Source organism: Botryllus schlosseri, chromosome 12 (genome assembly GCF_051294905.1).
Source record: "Botryllus schlosseri isolate E-star chromosome 12, Bs_hap1, whole genome shotgun sequence".
Classification (NCBI taxonomy): domain Eukaryota; kingdom Metazoa; phylum Chordata; class Ascidiacea; order Stolidobranchia; family Styelidae; genus Botryllus; species Botryllus schlosseri.
In genome coordinates, this window is record NC_137247.1 from 10,426,950 (window position 1) to 10,447,446 (window position 20,497).

Genomic DNA, 20,497 nt, shown 5'->3' on the forward strand with positions numbered 1-20,497 from the left:
ACAGATCGCCGACGAGGAGATTCTAAATCTGCGTAATTCCAAGTATTCTACTTACGACGGTTAAATAAAATTAATAAATAAAACAGATTATCGATATCTCAAAAATTAGAGCCAATTCAGAGAAACGGATCTCATTTTCGGACTCAGCGGCCCAAACATACCTAGAAACCATTAAAATATCTTTGGCACTCAAAAAAAGTTTTTTCTGTTGGCTAGTATTATCAATAGTCATGCAAGTCCAAACCTGAAAAGACCGACTGGACTTCGACCTACAGCTCTGGGGGCGCCAGACAATGGAAATATCCGGTAAAGGGCACTGGAGGAAAAAAGGTCACGAACCACTGCTCAGATGCTGTCAGGTTGATGATCGAAGGCCTTTCAGTTGAAGATAAAGCTTACCTCTACTAATCCAACGGGAGTCGTATTCGTACAAGTTCCATTTATATTTTCAAATTTTTCATTAGCTAAACGTCTCAGCGGTGATTGGGGCAAAATGTTTACGTACTTGGAAGCAACTTGCGAAACTTCAACCGTTTCAAATCCCAATTCCTTACAGCACATAATAAAGAGCTGGAGACCGTATTGCGTAAAGAGCGATAGTCGCAAAATACATAAACAAAAGATAAGTCTACGTAGCAGATACCTTCGTCATCGAACCATAACTCAAGTTAGGGACTACCAATAAAATAACCCTATATCATTCTCCGTTGCATTCACGCTGTAACCGGTATCGACTTGAATTTCGACCTTGCAGTTCATGTTCACTGTTCAGTGACCATCTGACGTCAAATTCAGAGTACAATCTAATAATAGAATTTGAACTGTGCTATCAATTTCATTTGTTATCCCTTTCTGATGGTGATAACGCCGACTACAAGAATGCACCATTGCACGTATCGTACCTGTACATCACCGACGGTGACATCTCTCATACACTCAACTACAAGACGACCAGACGATTCAAAGTGAAATAAAATCTCGTATTGTTTTAATGAAAAATTACATAGCAACACACTTACGGGCTTGTTATTCCACGAAATCGACGGGAAAAATCGCAGGGCACCTACCGCAAACACTACGACAACGGTGGAAAGTAACACATGTATAAAAGCTAGTATACACTGGAAGAGACACTACTAAACCATAACATCAGTTCCAGGCGTGCCCAAGCGACAAGCAATATCCAAGTTAAATTCAGAGTGAGTCCTAATATAGCATCGCACCAATTCACACAGAATAGACCCCTGTTAAGTGCACAATACCAGGCGCGTAGCAATCTGTATTTTATATACCACGATTGTCAATACTCTGATTTATCTACTACAATAGGCTAATACAATCCATTAGACGCGAGAGCCGCTGTATTACAATATCATCTTAATTTTGGAGCAGTATGTTTAACATTGAAAAATTAATCCTTCAGAATACAGTTTCCCGGTACTATAGAAGTTATTATTCACGATAAACACAAAGGCACGTTATTATCGACAATATTGAAGATGAACCTGATTCTGCCTCGACAAAATGCACGACAATCGCATCGCAACACGCGCCCTGTAATTATCCAATGCAGCATACGCTCACAAAAGGAGTTCACTAAACCCACGATAACACTCACAAGTTACTATTCATATATCCGATACCCGCGTTGGACCCCTCCTGCATAGCGTTGTCCCCCATTTTCGGCGAACTTATCGAGTTCGGGTGGCCGGATTCAGAAATTTGTTGTAAGGTATCCTTGCTAATGATCGGGGTGGACATGGAGTCGCACGGGTAGCAGGGCTGATTACCACCGCCCCCCGCGGAATTGTTTGAATTGAATTGCGGTGGGGAGCGTAGCGGCGTACTCAAAATTCTATCGGTCGAAGACATTTGATTTTGTGTACCACCGTTTTGAAGTTGAGTTCCAGCCACATACTGGGGTTGACGGGGGTAATTTGCCCCCGAGCCGTCAAACTGTTCCATTGTGCTCATCGGAGCCTGCGAAATGAAAATTGCCAAAATGAATGCTAATTCAAATAAGGTTGCCGGCAGGGTGCTCACTACATCGACCGAGAGATCGTTTTGTCAGACTCAGTAGCAGGGTTGTAATGACTCGAGTCATTTTTTGAAATGCGTAAAATGACTCAACTCGAGTCAACTTGAGCCTGACTCGAGCCAAGTCCTATGACTCGAGAAGGACAACAAAGAATGACGTTTCAGTGTAAATTCGAAGAATAGTAAAGTTACCACATTATTAGTACTTCGTCTATCAGTCCTGATACTTGGAAAATAGGGCCAGAAACTGTTAAGACTGAGAAAAATTACTATATTATGATTGAGAGCCATTCTATATCACTCGAGCGGAGTTGAAAAAAGTGGATTGAACCCGACTGAACTCAAAACTGAACAGAGAACATGATGATTTGGACTCGAGTCAAAACACTATGACTCGGACTTGACTCGGTGGTGAATTGAGAATGACTCGTGTCAAAACTATAAAAGTGAGATTGACTTGTGACTCGGAGCCTTGTGACTTGGTCACAAACCTACTCAGTAGCAGTTGATATCATTTGCTATACTAGCCCTAAGTGGTACAGGCAATCGAGATCATAGCTAGCCACCGTTGCTACATAGAAGGAACGTTGTAAATCTTCACTCTAGTACAAGTAAATGTAGCAATTTCTAAGTAACTAAAAAGTGTTCCAGGCCTAATTTTGCCAAAAAAAAAACGGAGTCTGTAAGGTAAGGTCAAAGTTAAGGCAGTCTAAAATCATGACCGCTCGACTAAGTGGTGAAGTAGGCAAGTCATACTAGAGTATCACGAAAAAGCAGAAGTACTTCGTTACTGATGACTAGGGTGATTCTTTTTACAATAAAATTTCGTCAAAATTTTAGCGTTAGGTCAAAAAATTGTCAAAATTGTTTACAAAGTCACAATATTTTTGCAACCTGCATTCCGTTTGTATCGTAGATGCTTGCACGGTCGGTGAACTTATCATTTGACATTTTAGATCTTGTAGCCTACTTTATAGGCCTACAATTGTAGGCAAATATCTTGCACTGCAACAAATCTTAATTATTTCTACCATAATGAGTCATGAAACTACTGGAATTCTTTGTAGGTCCAGATTTCTTTAAATAAAGTGTTTCCATGTAAACATTTGTCAGTTTTCAAGTCAAAAAGTTTTTTCAGGCTAAACTACTTCGTGAGGACAGACAGTTCCAACCAGAAATGATGATAAGCAGTATAATTTTAACATTATGTGCGAAAACGCCTAATTTACATACACGAGGGCAAAATTCTGTCAAAATCAAGCTTTTAAGGTCAATTAATGTCAAAATGTTCATTTTTCAAGTCGAAATCTTTTGTTTTGGGTAAAAACAAATCGTCCTGACGATGACCAATTCTAGACATGGGTGATGTTAACACCAATTTACTGTAAGTACACCACAATTTGCTGGCAGTGACGCAGCATAAGTTGGGATGGGACTGTGAGAAAGTGCAGTCTTCTACATTTTTCTGATCGGTACCTTTGGTGCTGCACAATATGCTTTCTCTTGTGGACCATTGCATACGAGCAACTACCTTTTTTCCTGAGATCCAATTAGGCATCATTGTTTTTACTACTCGAGGCAATGACGGCGTATCGATGAATAATTGATTTTAAGCACATAAAGGACACTGATCTCTCGATCATACGTGCGTGCAATGAAGCTGGGGTGCAGGAGACATAGCCTACGGACCAAGTTCGTTACATTAGAATAACACACAGCACTCGAGTCTTCATGCTCTTGTACATTCAAGCAGAAAGACCACGTCAAGCCATGCATACATGGAAAGAGGACAACACACACATCACTATGGGATGACGAGGTGAAATTCATGGGTCAAGTATTCTAAATGTGCCCCATTTTGTTTAGAACACATCCTCCCGGCGAATTTCTTTCTTTAGCATATGCACATATTCAGGCTAAGAGTCAGGAAACTAAACCCCAAGTTAATGATCCCCACACCAGGAAGATTCAGTCACACCATTCCCATATGTTATCTAAATATCCAAAACGCAAGAAATATTTGGTATTCGTCTCCATTTTCGTCACTCCGGGACAGTGCAGTTTAGTTGAAGTAGCATTAAAGAAAATATGGTTTTTAAAAATACACCTGCGCTTTCATGCCGAAAAATTAGTGCCTCAATACCAGTCAGGACTCAGGACTAGGATAACGTGACAAAAACCCACTTCCTATCACAATAATCGCCTTCACAAAGCGAAATCAATGACGCACGAGCAACTACAAATCACGCACTTTGCCCTCTCACATCATTCGATTAGATTACAAAGCAATACCGGTCTCCACCGCGAACCTGCTCAGTACCAGAGGTCATTCCGTGCACTCCTAGCCCGTCAATAAAGTGTAAAGTGCAGTTAATACACGCCACAATAGCTATGCCGCTAATCTAACCGTTTGGCCTGCCGAAGCAACATACGTGGCGCCGTTTTGATCGCAGTGCTCTTCGTGGACTTGATCGCGCTCGTAGGACTCGGTGACATAGCCCCGCCGGTCAATGACCGACGGCGGGACCGGGCCGCACAATATGTATCTGGAGTTGGCGCAAAACCCGCCCTGATCGAAAGGATTCCGCTGGTCTTTGTTTCGCTTCTTGGACCACGTGCCTTTGATCTGTGAAATGGGGGATTCATTCAACACGCTGTGTTTACAATGAAATAAAACAAAGCTATGTCTGAAGCAACACCATCTGCAACACTAAACATTCGACTTGGACAAAAATCCAAGTAGCTTACAGTATTTATAATGTAACTACTACATTTCATCACATCTCCAGAATAGAGCATGTTTCATCAACAAAAATGTCATTTAGTATATAATATCTGTTAGAATTAGGTGTAGCGGGATTATGATATCACATCTGGATTGTTTTCTCCGAGCCAATTATAAATATTTCTTGATTGTCATGGCAGATTAACTGAATTTGAAATGATATACGGAACCATAAAATCTAGCTGATGCCAGGCAATAACGTTGGACAAAAACTTACAGTGGTGCTGAAATAAAGAGCCAACGCAGCAAATTTATCTCAAGCTGACTGCCACAGGTCTAAAATACGTCCAGGACCACTGATGCATTCCATTGTCTTGATTACTTAATTACACAATAGACATAACACCATTGCTCGCATCTTACACAACAATGATGGCAGCAGATGTTTGCACTTCCCATACAAATTCAAGTACTGTGCAATGTGCATATCTGCAAGTCCACACCAAATGCTAAACAGCGACTTGATTGGTTATATAAATAAGCCCTGGAGTATAGTAAAACTACATTGATTACAACATCAAAATGATTTTGGCGTGGGATAACCATATATATGTTCAGTGTGCACCTATCAAGATCAAAGCTACATATAAATTTCCCGTGAATCTGGAAAGCGCTATCTTCGAATAAGCGATGTAAGGCTCATTTAGCCTTAAAAATGAGTTTGAATACACAAAAAGTCAATAAATCTAGCAAATTAGATTCGGAAAATGGTGGCCTTTAATGGAAATCTGCATCGGCATTAGATTAAGGTCTGCGGCCGATCGATGATCCATACCATGCACAAATGGTACTGTAAATTCTACGTAAAGCCTCAATTTGATACCAAAGATCGTGAAAAAACAAAAGCAAACACTCACGTCTTCATTGGTTGTAATTCCTTGCGTAATAAGATAAGAATGAAAGCCCGAAAGTCCCATGACGGACCAGATGCTGAAGAAACATATTATTATTTCTATGACAGTGAGCATTCAGTCAAGGAAGGTGCATTGTACGAGATATCACAACTACAAATTCGTCACAAGAATGATACACACCACCAAGCATTACAGTACATAGCTAATTTCCATGTTGCATATTAACATTCGAAATATCCTTTTGCTAAGCTGATGTGATAACCATGACCAGAACTTCGCAAATAACGACCCCTTTAATATTCAAACTATTTCACACACTAATTTTGGCGTCCCCGGTGAGTTTAAATCAATAAATATTTGTATCAAGAAGCTTTCGAATTAATATTAATATTCAACATTTCAACAGCAAATCCAATGCCAAAGTATTCCAGCACTAATATCTGTCGAATATATAATACCATGGCACAAATGATCATCAAGTCTTATCGTGTGTAATCTATATTATAGGTAGGCTAGTATTAATATGCACTTCATTTGGCACAAAAAATTAACCCCTCTACTCGAGGTCGTGTAAGCATGGTTAAAGGCAGAAGACAATGCTATTGAATTATTTAAGCACACTCTTCGAAGAATAAGGTCACAACTGCATTAGAATGCAGTGCCGGTAGTTGTACGAGTGCCAAGTATTTGCTACTTTCGAGAATACATTCCTCAGCAATCGGATTGAAGATCAATGTTTCCCACAACGGGAACGTGTCACGATGCCACTTTGCAGGCAGTTTTGAAGATCTCTTCAGCAAATGTAAGCCCCTTATTAATCGAGTTTTGATTGACCTTGCAGTGCTGTGCTACACTGAAATTGATTGAGAATTGCCACTGTATTGCGTTGTATGACCTAGTGACTGGTACCATTCTTCAAGTCAATGAATCTGCAATTTGGATAGTGATGGTTTACAGGCCACAGAGAGAGACTGCCCCCTTTTCAAATACAGGAAATTGTGGTTACTGAAGTAAATTCCTTTTTGATCGTTTTTCAAACTATAATACCTTCAAGACACATCTTCATTATAATGCCATGAAATTATTAAACTGTTTATGTGTCTAAGTGACAACATCCATCAAGATCAAGACACGTATATTTGAGGATTAGGCCTAAACATGTATTTTTTGAAATGGATTAGGATTGAAGAGCTTCTTGGGGGCACAGAACTTCAATATCCAATTGAAGAGTATATTCATATTGAAATGAACCCGAATATTTTCAGCTGATACTCGTCAGGGGTAATCGCTAGCAACTAGTACCGAATTGGAAAGAACGCTGTATATCAACGATGGTATCACCATATATGACGTCACCAGCATGAAATTTCTGATAATTGTGTACTATTGTGTGCTTGGTTGGTGTATTTTGATAAAAGTTCACTCCAAGGAGCCCAAATGAAATTGCGGTCAGATTACAAATCAGAATGTGCCGAATGAAGGCTTGAATGTGACATGGTAGAAGTGGTTTTCATGCCAAAATAAAACCAAGTTCACTGTCAATTTTGATGAAACAGACACTGATATTAATTATGGAACAATATAAGTGCTAATGCATACAGTAGTCGTAAATGAGCAAAAATAACTTGGGGCAGATAGTAAAACAGTGTTGGACAGCACATTCGCCAATAGCCCATTAAAATTTCCATAAAATAATGGGTATATGAATCCACGCTAACAGTGCGCAACAAAATTGGTCCAATTCCAATATTATCAGTCACTGTAGTAATAGTAATACAGAGACAATATGGTACTGCACAGTTCTTATCTATCTATATGCAAACTGCTTAGTGTTTACCATACAGCAAAATTTGACAAGTAAAAAGCACATAGTTTTGGAATCTAAATAGCAACTGAAAGAGTTAAAGAGAAGATCTTTGCTGCAAGCGTAGGGTTACACACAGAGTACCAAGTCACAACAGTACTCTAGTACTATGTTACAAACTGCTTGTTGCTGCCAATCATCTAAATAACAGTACAATATTATAATATTTTTGAGAAAAGGATATCTTCCAGGGCTTATTTTAAGTGCTTCGAGAAAACCCCCTTCTTTGTTGGACACTGAACAAAAAGAAATCATTAGCAGCAGCACGTGAACACCGTTACATATGCATATTACTTACATAACACCAGGTTTACAACTGAAAACGCCAAGACATACAGGCATAAAAACGACAGCGACGTCACGAAAAGATAAAAGTACTTGTAGTTCCTCCGTCCAACACAATTGCCCACCCACGGGCAATGGTGGTCGAAATTTTCTGCAATCAAACCCAAAAGAGTCAATTTTGTAGTCGACACATGGGTAAACGTGGGTTTCAAACCTTACCGACGCAATTGTCACATAAACTGCAGTGCGACGCTCTGGGGGGCCGGAAAATACGGCACGTGAAACAGTATTTGAGTTTGATAGGCACCCCATTCACCACCACTTCCAATGTCCGGGGTGGCGGACGGTACCCTTGTTGACCTGCAGCCGCGGCTTCACTTGCCTGTCGCTCTGAAAAAGTTGACAGTCGGTCACGAGCAATTTTGACCATTTTCTCATCTTTCCAATACAGCCAAGTCATTCCATGCCAACTAATCCAGGCCATGTAACCCACCATCTCAGATTATCATGATAATTGTTATGCTTAAAAAACTTCATTTTTTGATTTCAGAAAAGTTTAGTAAGCATGCCAATTTTCATGAAAATCTGAGACGTGTTCAGGGGGGGGGGGTTACATTTTCCCGTTTTTACGGATCACTTGACATGTAATGACTCACCTATGTCATTTTACGATTGCATACGTTCACCTACTTTTGCATAAATCAACATAAGGATACCATCTATTTTATAATTATATACGAAAATAAGTACCAGCCAGTATGCATTAACACCATTAACATACACGCATAACACAGGTCAAACGCAGCACCGAATTCAAAGTGAAAAAGATTATGCTGTGTAGTGGAACACATTATTCTAGCAACGGCAGCAAAGGAATAATGAAATGACAGCTTCAGCTTGCAACAGAAATCGAAATGACATGATATTCTTATCGGGGGAGCTTGTAGCTTCTACCTGTTGAAACAAGTTGAGTGCCGGTAAAAGGGTACAGCTGATTGAAATTTTCAATCACGCATATTAAAGCAGGAAATTACTCATTTGGGAAGGCGATTTAAGTGACACCGAGGAATGTTCAGCTGCTCACCGATGCATCGATCACGGCATAGTTGTCATCAAATCAATATCGGAATCAAGCTTGAGTCTTTAATTATCATTATAGCAGCTTGAGAAACAAACCCAGGTAAGCAACAGTGATCACTGATCACTGTAAAAGCACTCCAGATTGTACACAACGCAACATCAAGACAGGAGGAGACTGTTTAGAAGATGCTTGGAGAAATTTGAAGATTGAATTGTCAGAAAAAAGATGCATTTTATCTTATACTGGTGCCATACTCGTATACACTAGAATAGAACGATGGTTGCTACAATATTTCAAAGATAATGATGCTATAAATAGTGGAAAGTTGATCAAGTCAAACGACTCACTCAAGATGAACGTCAATATTGTGCCTACCTATTCTCAAAGAAATGATTGACACTAAAATATCAGTTGACAATGACAAGATCCCTCATGTTGCAAATGGACCAGGCAAAACGGATCGATATTGACAATGACACATATCCTCAACGACGTACCTTGCAACTGCTTCTCAATATATGAAGATTCTGTGGGTGAGGCACGTGGGATGATGCCCGGATCGCTCCAAGCCGTCCGAAACAGACACGCCATTACAAAAATGAACATAAGCCCGGCGAATATCGGGATCAAAAAGCCATAATTAAGACCGACCAACGTTAAACGGCAACTGAAAGATAAAAATACATTGAATTTACATAAAAGTAGGGACACAGTCACATTAGATTTCAAAACGACACCAGGATGCAAGTTCATGGCTTCTTGCTGTGCGAAATGGAGATTCCTTATAAGTTTTAGGAAGTTGAAGCAGTTCACAATGTGTCAGTAACTTGAAAATTCTGATCTTGGAATTGGAAAAACCCGCAATTTCGGGACATAAAAAATCCATTTCAGGGTAACAGTTTATGATTGATCAGGGATATTATCACCCCATACACTCAGTGAATGGTTAAAACATGTTTTGATTGCGATATTGTGGATCCTATGGCATCACCTGTCACAATTTACAAAATCCAACAGTAAGAGAAGACGAGATTGCCTTTAGAAACCATTTCAATTCATATGTCGTTTACTTTGAGTCCAAATCACAAGCAAAGTCGCCACAGATAATGAAAAGCGAGTCTTTGGTAAATGTCACTCCAGTGAAGCGGGAAAATTTTCAGAGACAAGCCGTTTTAGATGCACTAATGCCAACTATAAAACTTTCCAACCCCATATCCCTTTTAGGAAAGGCAAAAAAATACAAATCATGTTGCACTTACTCAAAACTGAAAAACAGTGCAACGGTCACTAAAATGAGGCCCACTGTGATATATAAAATTCCAATCGACCGAGCCATGATGATCCTCCCATCACAGAAGAACTTATTACGGCCCGGGAACACCTGAAACGCGAGAACCATAATATGAAAGCGAAAGTGTATGGCTACTTTTTACGCTACGGTACGTTACACTTTAGAAATGTTATCGTAATGAATAGGAATGCTTCAACAATGAACCTATATTGAAACAGAATAGATTTTCAGTTTCAGATATTTTCAAAGCCGCGCGGCTTGATTTACACGGCTAGTTGGCTAGTTTCACACGGTTCCCTTCAATGTCACTACACAAGGATTTCCAGAGACGGTATCATTCCAATCATTAATTTGGAGCATGTGCGACAGATTGCAAATTATTCAAAGAGATATAGCATGACTAGATAATAGCTTCACATGACATTATCAATAAGTAAAGTTTTCACATGATTGATCATGCTTTCAGTTTCCGGAAGCACAATTCCATATCCTAGTTTCAAGATGCCACGACAGTAAACAGCCCAGCGCAACTGACATAATTATGACGACTTCCAATATTTATTGAACAAAATAACAGAATGGACACAGTCAATATTAAGTGGGAATGATGATTTCAAATGCTCGAGGGCCAACGCAGTGGTTTGCTATTTCGTTGTGAACGGTATGTGTGTCGAAGAGCACTGAATATTTACTTAATTTCTCTTGACAAACACTACCATGGGGTAGAACAGACCAAACACTATTAAGTCCTGGTTACGGTTGGTAATCACTGCCAAAAAGAATCGATGGGATTACAATATATCTTGTCACATTCAGATTTATAATCACAAATTTGGATTACACGAGGACCATTCTGATGTCTTCTTTCCATTGTACAGATGCCTCATGTTACAAAAGGACTCGGCCAAAAAGTGTCAAGTGCTCAAGTCATACAACAATATTAACTGTGTAACATAAAACCTACTCGCACAGAAGCTGCTGGAAAAGGACTAGCCCGACACTGGCTAAACCCAAATGCATAATTTTACACTTCATATATATAAATCATAGAGAAAAAACAGTCACCTCACAATATTATGCTATCCAAACAAAATGGTTTCCAAGGCAACCAAACCAAACCAAAGTACAATATAATAGTTTACACACGTAATCGCACATCAAACTACCAAAATAAGACTCCTTAGCACCAAACACACATAAAAATCAACTTTTAAGGCTGTAATTTGAAACTTATTTTCGGCATTCAAGGATAAGGAAGTTATAAACTAAGCTGTCCTGCCATACTTAGAATTCTACTCAGGAAAACATGGAGTTCTCTCCAGGAACTCATTTTAATTGGCTTGTCTGAGAACCGATATGCAGTGCAAGTAACGGAGTGAAATTTGGAAGTTCGCGCACAAGTCCTGTTTGCTGACCGCTGGTGTTAAAACGATGATCAGAGTCCATCAGAGCTATACAAATAACCACTGACCTGCCATTTCCTAAGACGATTGTTTTCATAACTCCCCTCCATGCTCTCGGTCAGAACGTCATGCCGAGATGGTTGACATGAAGGAGATTGGCGAACGTTTGAGTCATCTGTGAAAATGAGAGGTCTTTGGTTTCATCGACATCATATTAACTGCCTTTTTAGAGGCAAATATAATTCTAATTAAAATGGGTACCGCATAGAAGCGTAGGAGGGGGAGAAGGTTGAGGGTAACTAGATGCCGCGAACATTTTGTTCTCTCTGACACGTTTGAGAGTGCTTTTAAAGACAAAAAGTAGGCTACCATCGCAATTCATACAACCATGGACAGGCGGGCCAACTTGAAAATTCTAATACAGACTGTTACTGATAACTATCTTAAAAAAATAAGCTGCAATGTATAATCGTCACTTCGTTTTCAAACAAAGGGCCGTAGCGAGTTATTAAGCCTAACTATTGTTTTACAAGGGTTTATCACTCTGGTCTCTAGGCCTATAGTAAACGTCTGGAGTTGCTTATCTTTATTTCAAGTTGCGCCACAGAATGAATTTTGAATAAATTACTTTAAACATCAATGAAATCACATTTAGTGCAATATAATTAGTAAGTAGTCAGCGAAACTGATTTGAACACAATATATTTTTATATTTTTCGAGCAGTATTTTTCGTCAATGTTTTAATTATGCTTGTGCATCTGGGCAATGATCGTTTGAATGAGCCCAATAGCAGTTTTCTGCTTCCAATGAATCAATGGTTGAATCTGTTCGCTATGTTTTCTGTTGAAATAGATGGTATCTCCCTCCTCAAGAACATATTGTAAAAACTAGATGTGGCTGTGTGAGCTAACAACGTTAAGCCACCTATGGTATATGGTAAACTATGCATGCCTATGCAAAACAAATCACTAACCCGGCATATCGTTTGGTTGTAGGAGTGGTGAATTTGACTGCATGTAATCTTGAATTGGCAAAACTTGTTGGTTCAATGCTGAAATGCAACATGCCACTGTCAATCAACAAGAGAAAATAAACAGCGTATAGCATTGCATCATAGTAACAGGAAGCATTACCAATGCAGTGGTCACACGAAATTCTTAGCTCAATGCATTCGAAGGCTTTATATTTCAAAATAAATGCTATTGAACAACTTCAAACTGTCGCTGGGAACTAGCTGTTACAATGTCAATTGTAAAAAATTATTTTACTGAGAAAAACGTTGGCTGGGACAATTTACTATCCTCGGTCCAAATTTTGGTTACAAAATTTAGTTTAATATCAATGCCGTTCAGAGTTGCGGTTATATTATACCAGATACAGACTTTCATATTGTTGATTAATTTATTGCCAGTATTTATCAAAGCCTACAGTTAGGTTCTGGTCTTCCATTGGATACTGTTAGTGAAGCTTGAGTGATGAGAAGAAGCAAATATAAACGACACTACTATTACAAGGATTTAGAATCAGTTCGGTCACATGGGACATGTACCCTATTGATAGCAATGGATCTAACCGCTACACTCACGCCACTTGGTTACGTTATCTCGTAACTGAATGACCGCTTAATCTAACGGCACCACCTCATGGTCACATGCGCCTGATAAAGTTGACTTATAAATATGCATGCCTACATTACGAAAGCGACAGTGTGAATCAAGCCAGAAAAACTGATTGTGGCAACACAGATATAATATCATAGAGATCTCCTATTGGTATGTGCTTATATGTAAAATGGTGTGGTAGATGGAATTGACATGTGTTTGAGTCCAAACAGACAGCTCATTTCCTAGTACAGCAAATCTAGAATGTGCAAAATAGGACAGAATGGAAGACATACATAAAGTATGAAGTGTCCAGATCAATTTATTAGTGTGCAGAAACCAATTGAGATATATGATATAGGCTATGCCAAATCGACCCACACCATAAAACCTACACGACAAAACACAAATACATAAAAGAAACTTCGTGATACAGAGCTTCAGTAAATAAATGAATAATATACTCAAATTGAAATAAGCCCGAATATTTTAGTCTACAACTCGTCCACTGGGGGTAATCATCAGAAACTAGTAGAGAGGTCAAAAACACATCGTATAGCCTATCAACAACCGTATCACCAAATATGACGTCACCAGCGCTAAAATTTGAGTGATCAAGGCGAACAATAATGATAAAAGTCGACTCCAAGATACATAAACGAAAGAATAAATGTAGTACAAAAAAGCGTAACTTAGGATAGGGAGAACCATACTGAAGCAATGGATTGGGACTGGAATCTTGGGCACATTTTCTGCGACAAATTTAACACCTGAAAAGTTCAAATGGCGTATCTGGCAACAGTAGATATGCTCTGACCTCCGAATTATTGCAGCAAGAATAACTAGTTCAATGGTAGTTATTAATAGATCCAGGCTAGCACGGAATTGGGATAGGCCTATGCGACAAACGGCCCGGCTAACTGGCTGACTGAAAAGACCATGCAACCCCCCTACAAATGCTAAAATTGCCACTAGCATAGTGGTTTAGATTGTATGCCTACATGTAGATGGACGGTTGCCGGAGAACCCGGACCTTGGAGAACCCGGCCCTACAAACTCGGCCCTCGGAGAACCCGGCCCTTGGAGAACCCGGCCCTCGGTGAATTCCGCTCTCGGGAGATTTTGAAATTAAGTGTATTCACAAGTATTAATATGAATTATTAAACTAATAATGTTATTATCAACTGATTTGTCAATCTTGTAAGGGGGTCCGGGCATGCGTAGATCACGGAGTGATCAGATCACGTGATCACGCTTGCGTGGTCGGCTCAGTGTTGAATTGACTTGGCGAGGGGCGGACGTGCGACGTTCGACATACTCGTATCTGTTCATGACATCGCATTGTACGTTGTGTGTGAATTGTTGAGATGAAAAATATATCCCAACGATTGTTATTGCTCACATATCAACCACGCGTGGTCTGCTCGTTATTGCAACTGTAGGTTGAGGTGGGGTGTTAGAGTTGGGTAGGGTAGTTGGGAAAGGAGACATTAGGGTTCGGGGAGTGGGACATTAGGGTTGCCGGAGGTGGGATATTAGGGTTGCCGGGGTGGGATATTAGGGTTGCCGGGGGTGGGATATTAGGGTTGCCGGGGGTGCGATATCAGGGTTGCCGGGGGTGGGATATTAGGGTTGCCGGGGGTGGGATATTAGGGTTGCTGGGGGTGGGATATTAGGGTTGCCGGGGTGGGATATTAGGCCACATGCTGCAAAGCTGCGGCATCAAACTCCAAGTGCCGAGTTCCCTGGCAACCAATCATGGTGAACCGGTAGCATGCGTGGTAGATTCTTCGATATCAGGCTCTCGCATTGGGAGATCTACCACGGCACATTTAATGCATTTTTAATTCAAAATTGTTCGAGGGCCGCATTCACCGAGGTCCTGAGTAGTCGAAAAACACCATGAATACCACAACAAGTAGACCACAACAAGTAGACCACGCGTGCTTGATATACAAAATTTCGAGTTCGTCGAGGGCCGGGTTCTCCGAGGTCCGGGTTCTCCGAGGGCCGAGTTTGTAGGGCCGGGTTCTCCAAGGTCCGGGTTCTCTGGTAATCAGATGGACTAGGGCCGACTTTTATATTGCCTACCTTTATATCATGTTCTTCTACTTTTCATTCTTTTCAAATTGGCCAAAGGCCAGGTGGATGCCTGATTTCAAAGACTACTCCAAGTCATGTGTATTGAAATGATGAAATTGTTCATAATATATTGAATTTTACGTACAATAGAATAGCACTAGTCAAGTTCTATAAATTTGAAAGTATAGTTATAGTCTCTTCCTCTTGCAACATATTTCGAAGAGCTGTCACGCACACGCAAGTTTGCAACGTCATAAAACAGTGTCTATCATAAGAGGAAAATTCCTATCACACACAATTAATTGCGGAAAAGGAGCAATCAGAAGTGAATAACTGTATGCAGGATAGAGACCACGAAGATAGCGAACAAGCATACAATCACTCAACAGTCAACACTGAAAGGATATCGCCAGTGCAAATCAAAAGTACAACAATATAATATATCATTCGAAAGTAGTGCGACATAGGCTACAGCTATATCTAAAAAATACTTACCGGTACCTTGTTTTCGAATAGCTATCGCAAGTATTCCAGTTCCAGCAATGCATCTTCCAAAAACTTTACATTACCATTATCACACGTCCGCGTCAAACAGACTGAGTCTTTGTTCGGCGGTATAGGGAACCGTATGTCCACTGATTGTAGCTTTAAATATCACAGTAACTATCGCACTACTATCTTGTATCTTGGCGCAGCTGTAATTCTATGATGCTGCGAATGCGAAGAAAAGTTTTAAACCGCCACCGCCGATGATCGGAATTTTTATTATGAGACTAACCTAATCAGAAATAATATGGGCAGCATGATGTTTTACCGGTATGGAAAGAAATCAAAGAATACTGGAGCGGTGTTGCGCACTGGGCGCTAAATTTCGGAATTTTGGTACATTTTCATGTTGGTTGGCAGTGAAATTTTGGATTTGGCACGTTAGCACTGTTTTGTCACTTTTTACGTTCTTCAACTATCACAATTAAAATTTGTTTTCAGCACATTAGATCAGTACGGTAACTTTAGGCTTACCATATTTTGGAAATCTAAAAAGAAGACACTTTTTCAAAAATTTGAGACCGGAGAAGAATTCTCTCAAAAACCGGTGAATTTTTCCCACATTGTGATCGGTTGACTGAAAAAAAAAGGTCTTCTTTCCGCTCAGAGCTCAAAATACCGCTTTTTCCTCCGCATTGCTAGGTGGATGACTAAAAAAAAGAAGAAAAAAAGGTCTTCTTCTTTTCGCAGAGAGCTAAAATCACTGTTTTTCGCTCCGAAATACCCGACGGAGCGTCACTTCTGTGCTAATTTACGGCATATCACTCGCAATTTGCTCTAAATCTGACCTAAATTTTCAAAAAAGAGGACAAAATCTCAAAAAAGAGGACAAAGGGGCGTCCTCCGAGGACACTTTCAAAAAAGTCAAAAAAGAGGACAAATCCTCTTAAAAGAGGACGTATGGTAACCCTAGGTAACTTTGTAACAAGTGTTGGTTACTCCTCGTCTACCCACTACCCATGGTGTACTTTTTTTATAAACAGTAATCGTCATATTATGTATTCGTCTGATCAAGACACACGCAATGTACAATGCGATACACGAGACACAATGCGATGTGATGAACCATAGCAGGATGCTGCAACGAGCAGTTATACTGTCTCCTAAACTGTCATCCACCTCGGCCCCATCATCATCATCGTCATCATTATTTCATAAATTTTTTTATCAAATCAATACACCACATGATTGCGATATAATGAAAAGATAGGAGAATACCGAAACGACTTGGAATAGTCTTTTAATCACACCCATCTTGGCCTACAGAAGGGGTCTCAAACACGCGGCCCGCGAGAACATTTTGTGCGGCCCGCGACGGCATTTCGGATTTTCAATTATTCTACAATACATTCAACTTCCACATAACTTTTTTAGACTTGAGAAATTAAAGTTCACTCTAAAACTACTACAACAACCTGAAAAATCATCAAACTTCACTATTACATCACTTATTCAAATGCTACCATGCGGTGGGAGATCAGCTATTATGTCACATTTCTTGTTCATGATGATGATAAAACATGGCTATTGATGATTCGCGAATTCGTAAAATTACTCGTAAAATGACTCGAGTCGAGTCGGGGCAAACGTTAAAATCAGAGGGGACGGCAAAATCAAAGTCACTCAACTACTAGTTGAGTGACTTTGGACAAAATGAGACTAAGCAGCAGTCCTGGCGACCCTAGAGCTCAAATGTATTAATCTGGTCTCGCAATCGAAAGCTAGTGTCGCACTGATTCCAAAAACAAAAATTAAAATGTGAGCTTGGCAATGGAACCACTCCGAAATAGCCGTCAATACCGATTGCTCCGAACAATCGATGTGCTGCAACACAATGACCAATTGACCATGATAATAAAAATTGTATCGAACGATTATTCGGAACAATGCTGATTTTCAGACTCGGACTGCTATTTGTAGGTGGTTCCGTTGTCCTGACCAGTTTTTAAATTGTATTTCTGGAATCAGGGCGGCAACGATAGCTTCCGATTAAGATCAGTGTTGTTAAATTGGAGTTAGGTGCGGAATTTGACAGTGAAACCACGTTTGATCGTAATGCAACAGCATTTGATATTTTACAGTGGTTAGTTAAATCATACCTACTTGATTCGACACCATAGTTATGCTCGTGTCTGAAACTTTGCCAGACCATTGGTGTTTCAATTACGAGCAGTGAGACGAGTTTCTCATAGCTCAAGAGAGAGAGTCTCATTTACGTTCTACCATGAATGATGATCGACTATCAGCTCTATCCATTCTTTCTATAGAAAGGTCATACGTTCAAAAACATGATTTTGAGGATATTGTCGCTGATTTTGCTTCGAAGCAAGCCAGAAAAGTTCAGTTTTGAGGAGGCTACTGTTTTTTATTTGCCCAATACAGGGGGCCAACCTTTTCGGCCAAAGGTCCACATGAGATTTGCGAATCACTGCACGAGCCACTTGGATGTTGAATGTTAATGACCTTTCTTTAGTCGTCCGATAGGAGCGAGCCGGGCTATACGTAAAGATGAAAACAAGACTTATATTACTACGCATCAAAATCGATAACAATTCTATCATGAAAAGTCAGCGTGCATAGTGCATTCATGAACTAACCGCACAAAGCGCTAACATTTTTCAAAGTTAATAAATGAGTTCGGCCAATACTATTGTCACTTGCATATGCGGGTGGCCTCTGTATGCCGCCGGGCTCATTTGACAAGGACAGGATTATTCGGCGCTTAGACATATAAATATCGAAGATTCCAGTGAAGATGCGTCTATCATTTTGTGCAAAGGTTTCATGGCCAATCATCTTTCTGCAAGTCCAGATGCGAAGTCGGATGTTGGACGACACGTTCTCTCATAATTGCGAGTATTGTCAGACTCAATTCGGTAAATTTTCAGGAGGGAGTACTAAAAGAAAGAAATTGAGTGACAATAAAACGCGCCAAGTGCTAATACAAATATAAACTCAAATAAATCTACCATGAAATTTTCTACTTCATGTTCATTTACGAATATCTACGAAAAATGTGGCTGGCCCTGGCTACGCCCATGCGTCGGAACTGATGATTAAGTCATCAACAACCCAAATTTCGCGGTCAAGCTAATCAAATTTTTGGTTGGCCTTGAAAATTCACAATAAATTACATACTTGTTGAACCGATAGCAGCCGATATATTATATATACACGTAATAAATTACATGGAATATTTATTATTTGATATTACAGCTAATTTCAGGAATTATATCGCGGGCCACTCAAAAGCTTCTCGCGGACGACGGGTTGACCGCCCCTGACCTAATACATTCGTTCACCATTTCTTGTCTTCATTGTTCTTGGCCCTATAAACGCCGAGGCGGTGAGGCTTCTTCCTCAAGCAATATAGAACTTCTGAGACGAGACATATTATTTGCAATTGTTTTTATTGAAAAGATTCCTGGAACATGAAACTATGTCGAAATTTGCTGCGGTGTACTAACAGGGGCGGCATTTTCAACGAAAGCCATGGGCGGCCGCACACGCTGCTAGGCCACTGACTCGGAGCACCGCACTATTAACGAAAAGAGTGTGTACTGTGTAATCATACCTAAAGAATCGAAAAGGGTGGTACACAAAAACGGAGCGAGCCTAACTCGGAATTATATAGCGCGTGCATATTCTAGATGTGCATTGTGCAATGTGCATACATACCTTCCTACGTTCCTATTGACATGCATAATTTGGATTAGAATGTTGCAGGGGAGACCGGGGGCAAATGTAACAATCGACCTCACCGCTAAGAGGGTGGAGAAATCGCCTTGATATTTTGAGTGCACAACTTCGCAGTGCGCATGCGGTAGTTAGCCTATGTATCCTAACATTCCTGCAGTTACGTTGAGCTACGACGCGAAACCCCGGAATAATTTGAAGAAAAAAAAAACGAAATTTTGGGCACTTGAGTAAATATTTTCTGGTCTGGAATTATTTGTTAATAATACCCCAAGTGGTTACAACGTAATATATGTTACGGGAACAATGTCACCATAGTCAACCGTGATATGATAGGAAAACTGGGACTCGCATCGCCGGGAAGACACGATACTGAGACATTAAATTCATGGTTGAGCGTGTCAGGGGCAGTTGCAACCCTCTGTTACGTTTGCCCCGTTACAATATCTTTTCAATGATGAATATCTTTGACCATATGTTGGTATAACATTTATCTACCGTAGATGAACCTTGTAACAGCCATAAGTTCAACATCAGAACAGATACTAATTTGCTATACCAATTCTAACATGGTCATCTGTTGGAACGGCCATACAGAAGTGGTGCATGGGTGATGTGAATCTTAGGGTTTGGTTATTTCCGTGATTCTACCACCCTTTCTCATGTTGATCGACTTTTGGTGTGTCGACCTTCAATGATCAGTGGTCACTTACGGACTCGCCCATTACTGAATCTTCATCCCCTGACTTTGGGCATGGCCCACTTACATTTTATCATTTGGTGTGAACAATATATTTCAATTTTATACAGAACAGAAGATAAGATAATGCCATTAACTTTGACGCCACACAATGTTGTGTCCTCGTTTTGCTACACTCATCTATTTTGCTACATTCAACCAAGACATTTTAACGAGGTCGGATAGGTATAGATATCCCCGGTTCCATCGATGTGCTGTGCTTTTAGGGTCC

The 20,497-nt window shown here is 40.1% G+C and overlaps 2 protein-coding genes across 4 annotated transcripts in view; one reads left to right on the top strand and one right to left on the bottom strand.

Moving 5' to 3' along the window:
* The window catches only part of LOC145451505 (uncharacterized), a 125,524-nt gene that overhangs the window by 66,175 nt on the left and 38,852 nt on the right, over positions 1-20,497 (top strand). The window lies entirely within an intron of this gene.
* Positions 960-15,989, bottom strand: LOC145451994 (palmitoyltransferase ZDHHC14-like). 3 transcript variants are annotated; one of them, XM_080330211.1, is made up of 11 exons: positions 15,786-15,989; positions 12,575-12,652; positions 11,669-11,775; positions 10,166-10,287; positions 9,404-9,573; positions 8,045-8,215; positions 7,839-7,976; positions 7,725-7,776; positions 5,680-5,782; positions 4,445-4,663; positions 960-1,980 (listed from the first exon to the last, which is right to left on the bottom strand). In XM_080330211.1, exons 2-11 carry the CDS (start codon positions 12,615-12,617, stop codon positions 1,615-1,617), a joined length of 1,491 nt encoding a protein of 496 aa, XP_080186337.1. In that variant the 5' UTR covers positions 12,618-12,652; positions 15,786-15,989; the 3' UTR covers positions 960-1,614. The 3 variants fall into 3 exon arrangements, with proteins under 3 accessions (XP_080186337.1, XP_080186336.1, XP_080186338.1); XM_080330210.1 differs by having other exon boundaries at positions 15,780-15,989; XM_080330212.1 differs by having other exon boundaries at positions 1,837-1,980; positions 4,470-4,663; positions 15,780-15,989.

Coding starts and splice junctions, on each gene's coding strand:
- LOC145451994 (XM_080330211.1), bottom strand. CDS start 12,617: ATGCAGTCAAATTCACCACTCCTACAACCAAACGATATGCCGG. Junction 9,574..10,165: donor GCACTGTTTTTCAGTTTTGA/GTAAGTGCAACA, acceptor TTTATCTTTCAG/TTGCCGTTTAACGTTGGTCG. Junction 5,783..7,724: donor CTTAAAATAAGCCCTGGAAG/ATATCCTTTTCT, acceptor CTGAATGCTCAC/TGTCATAGAAATAATAATAT.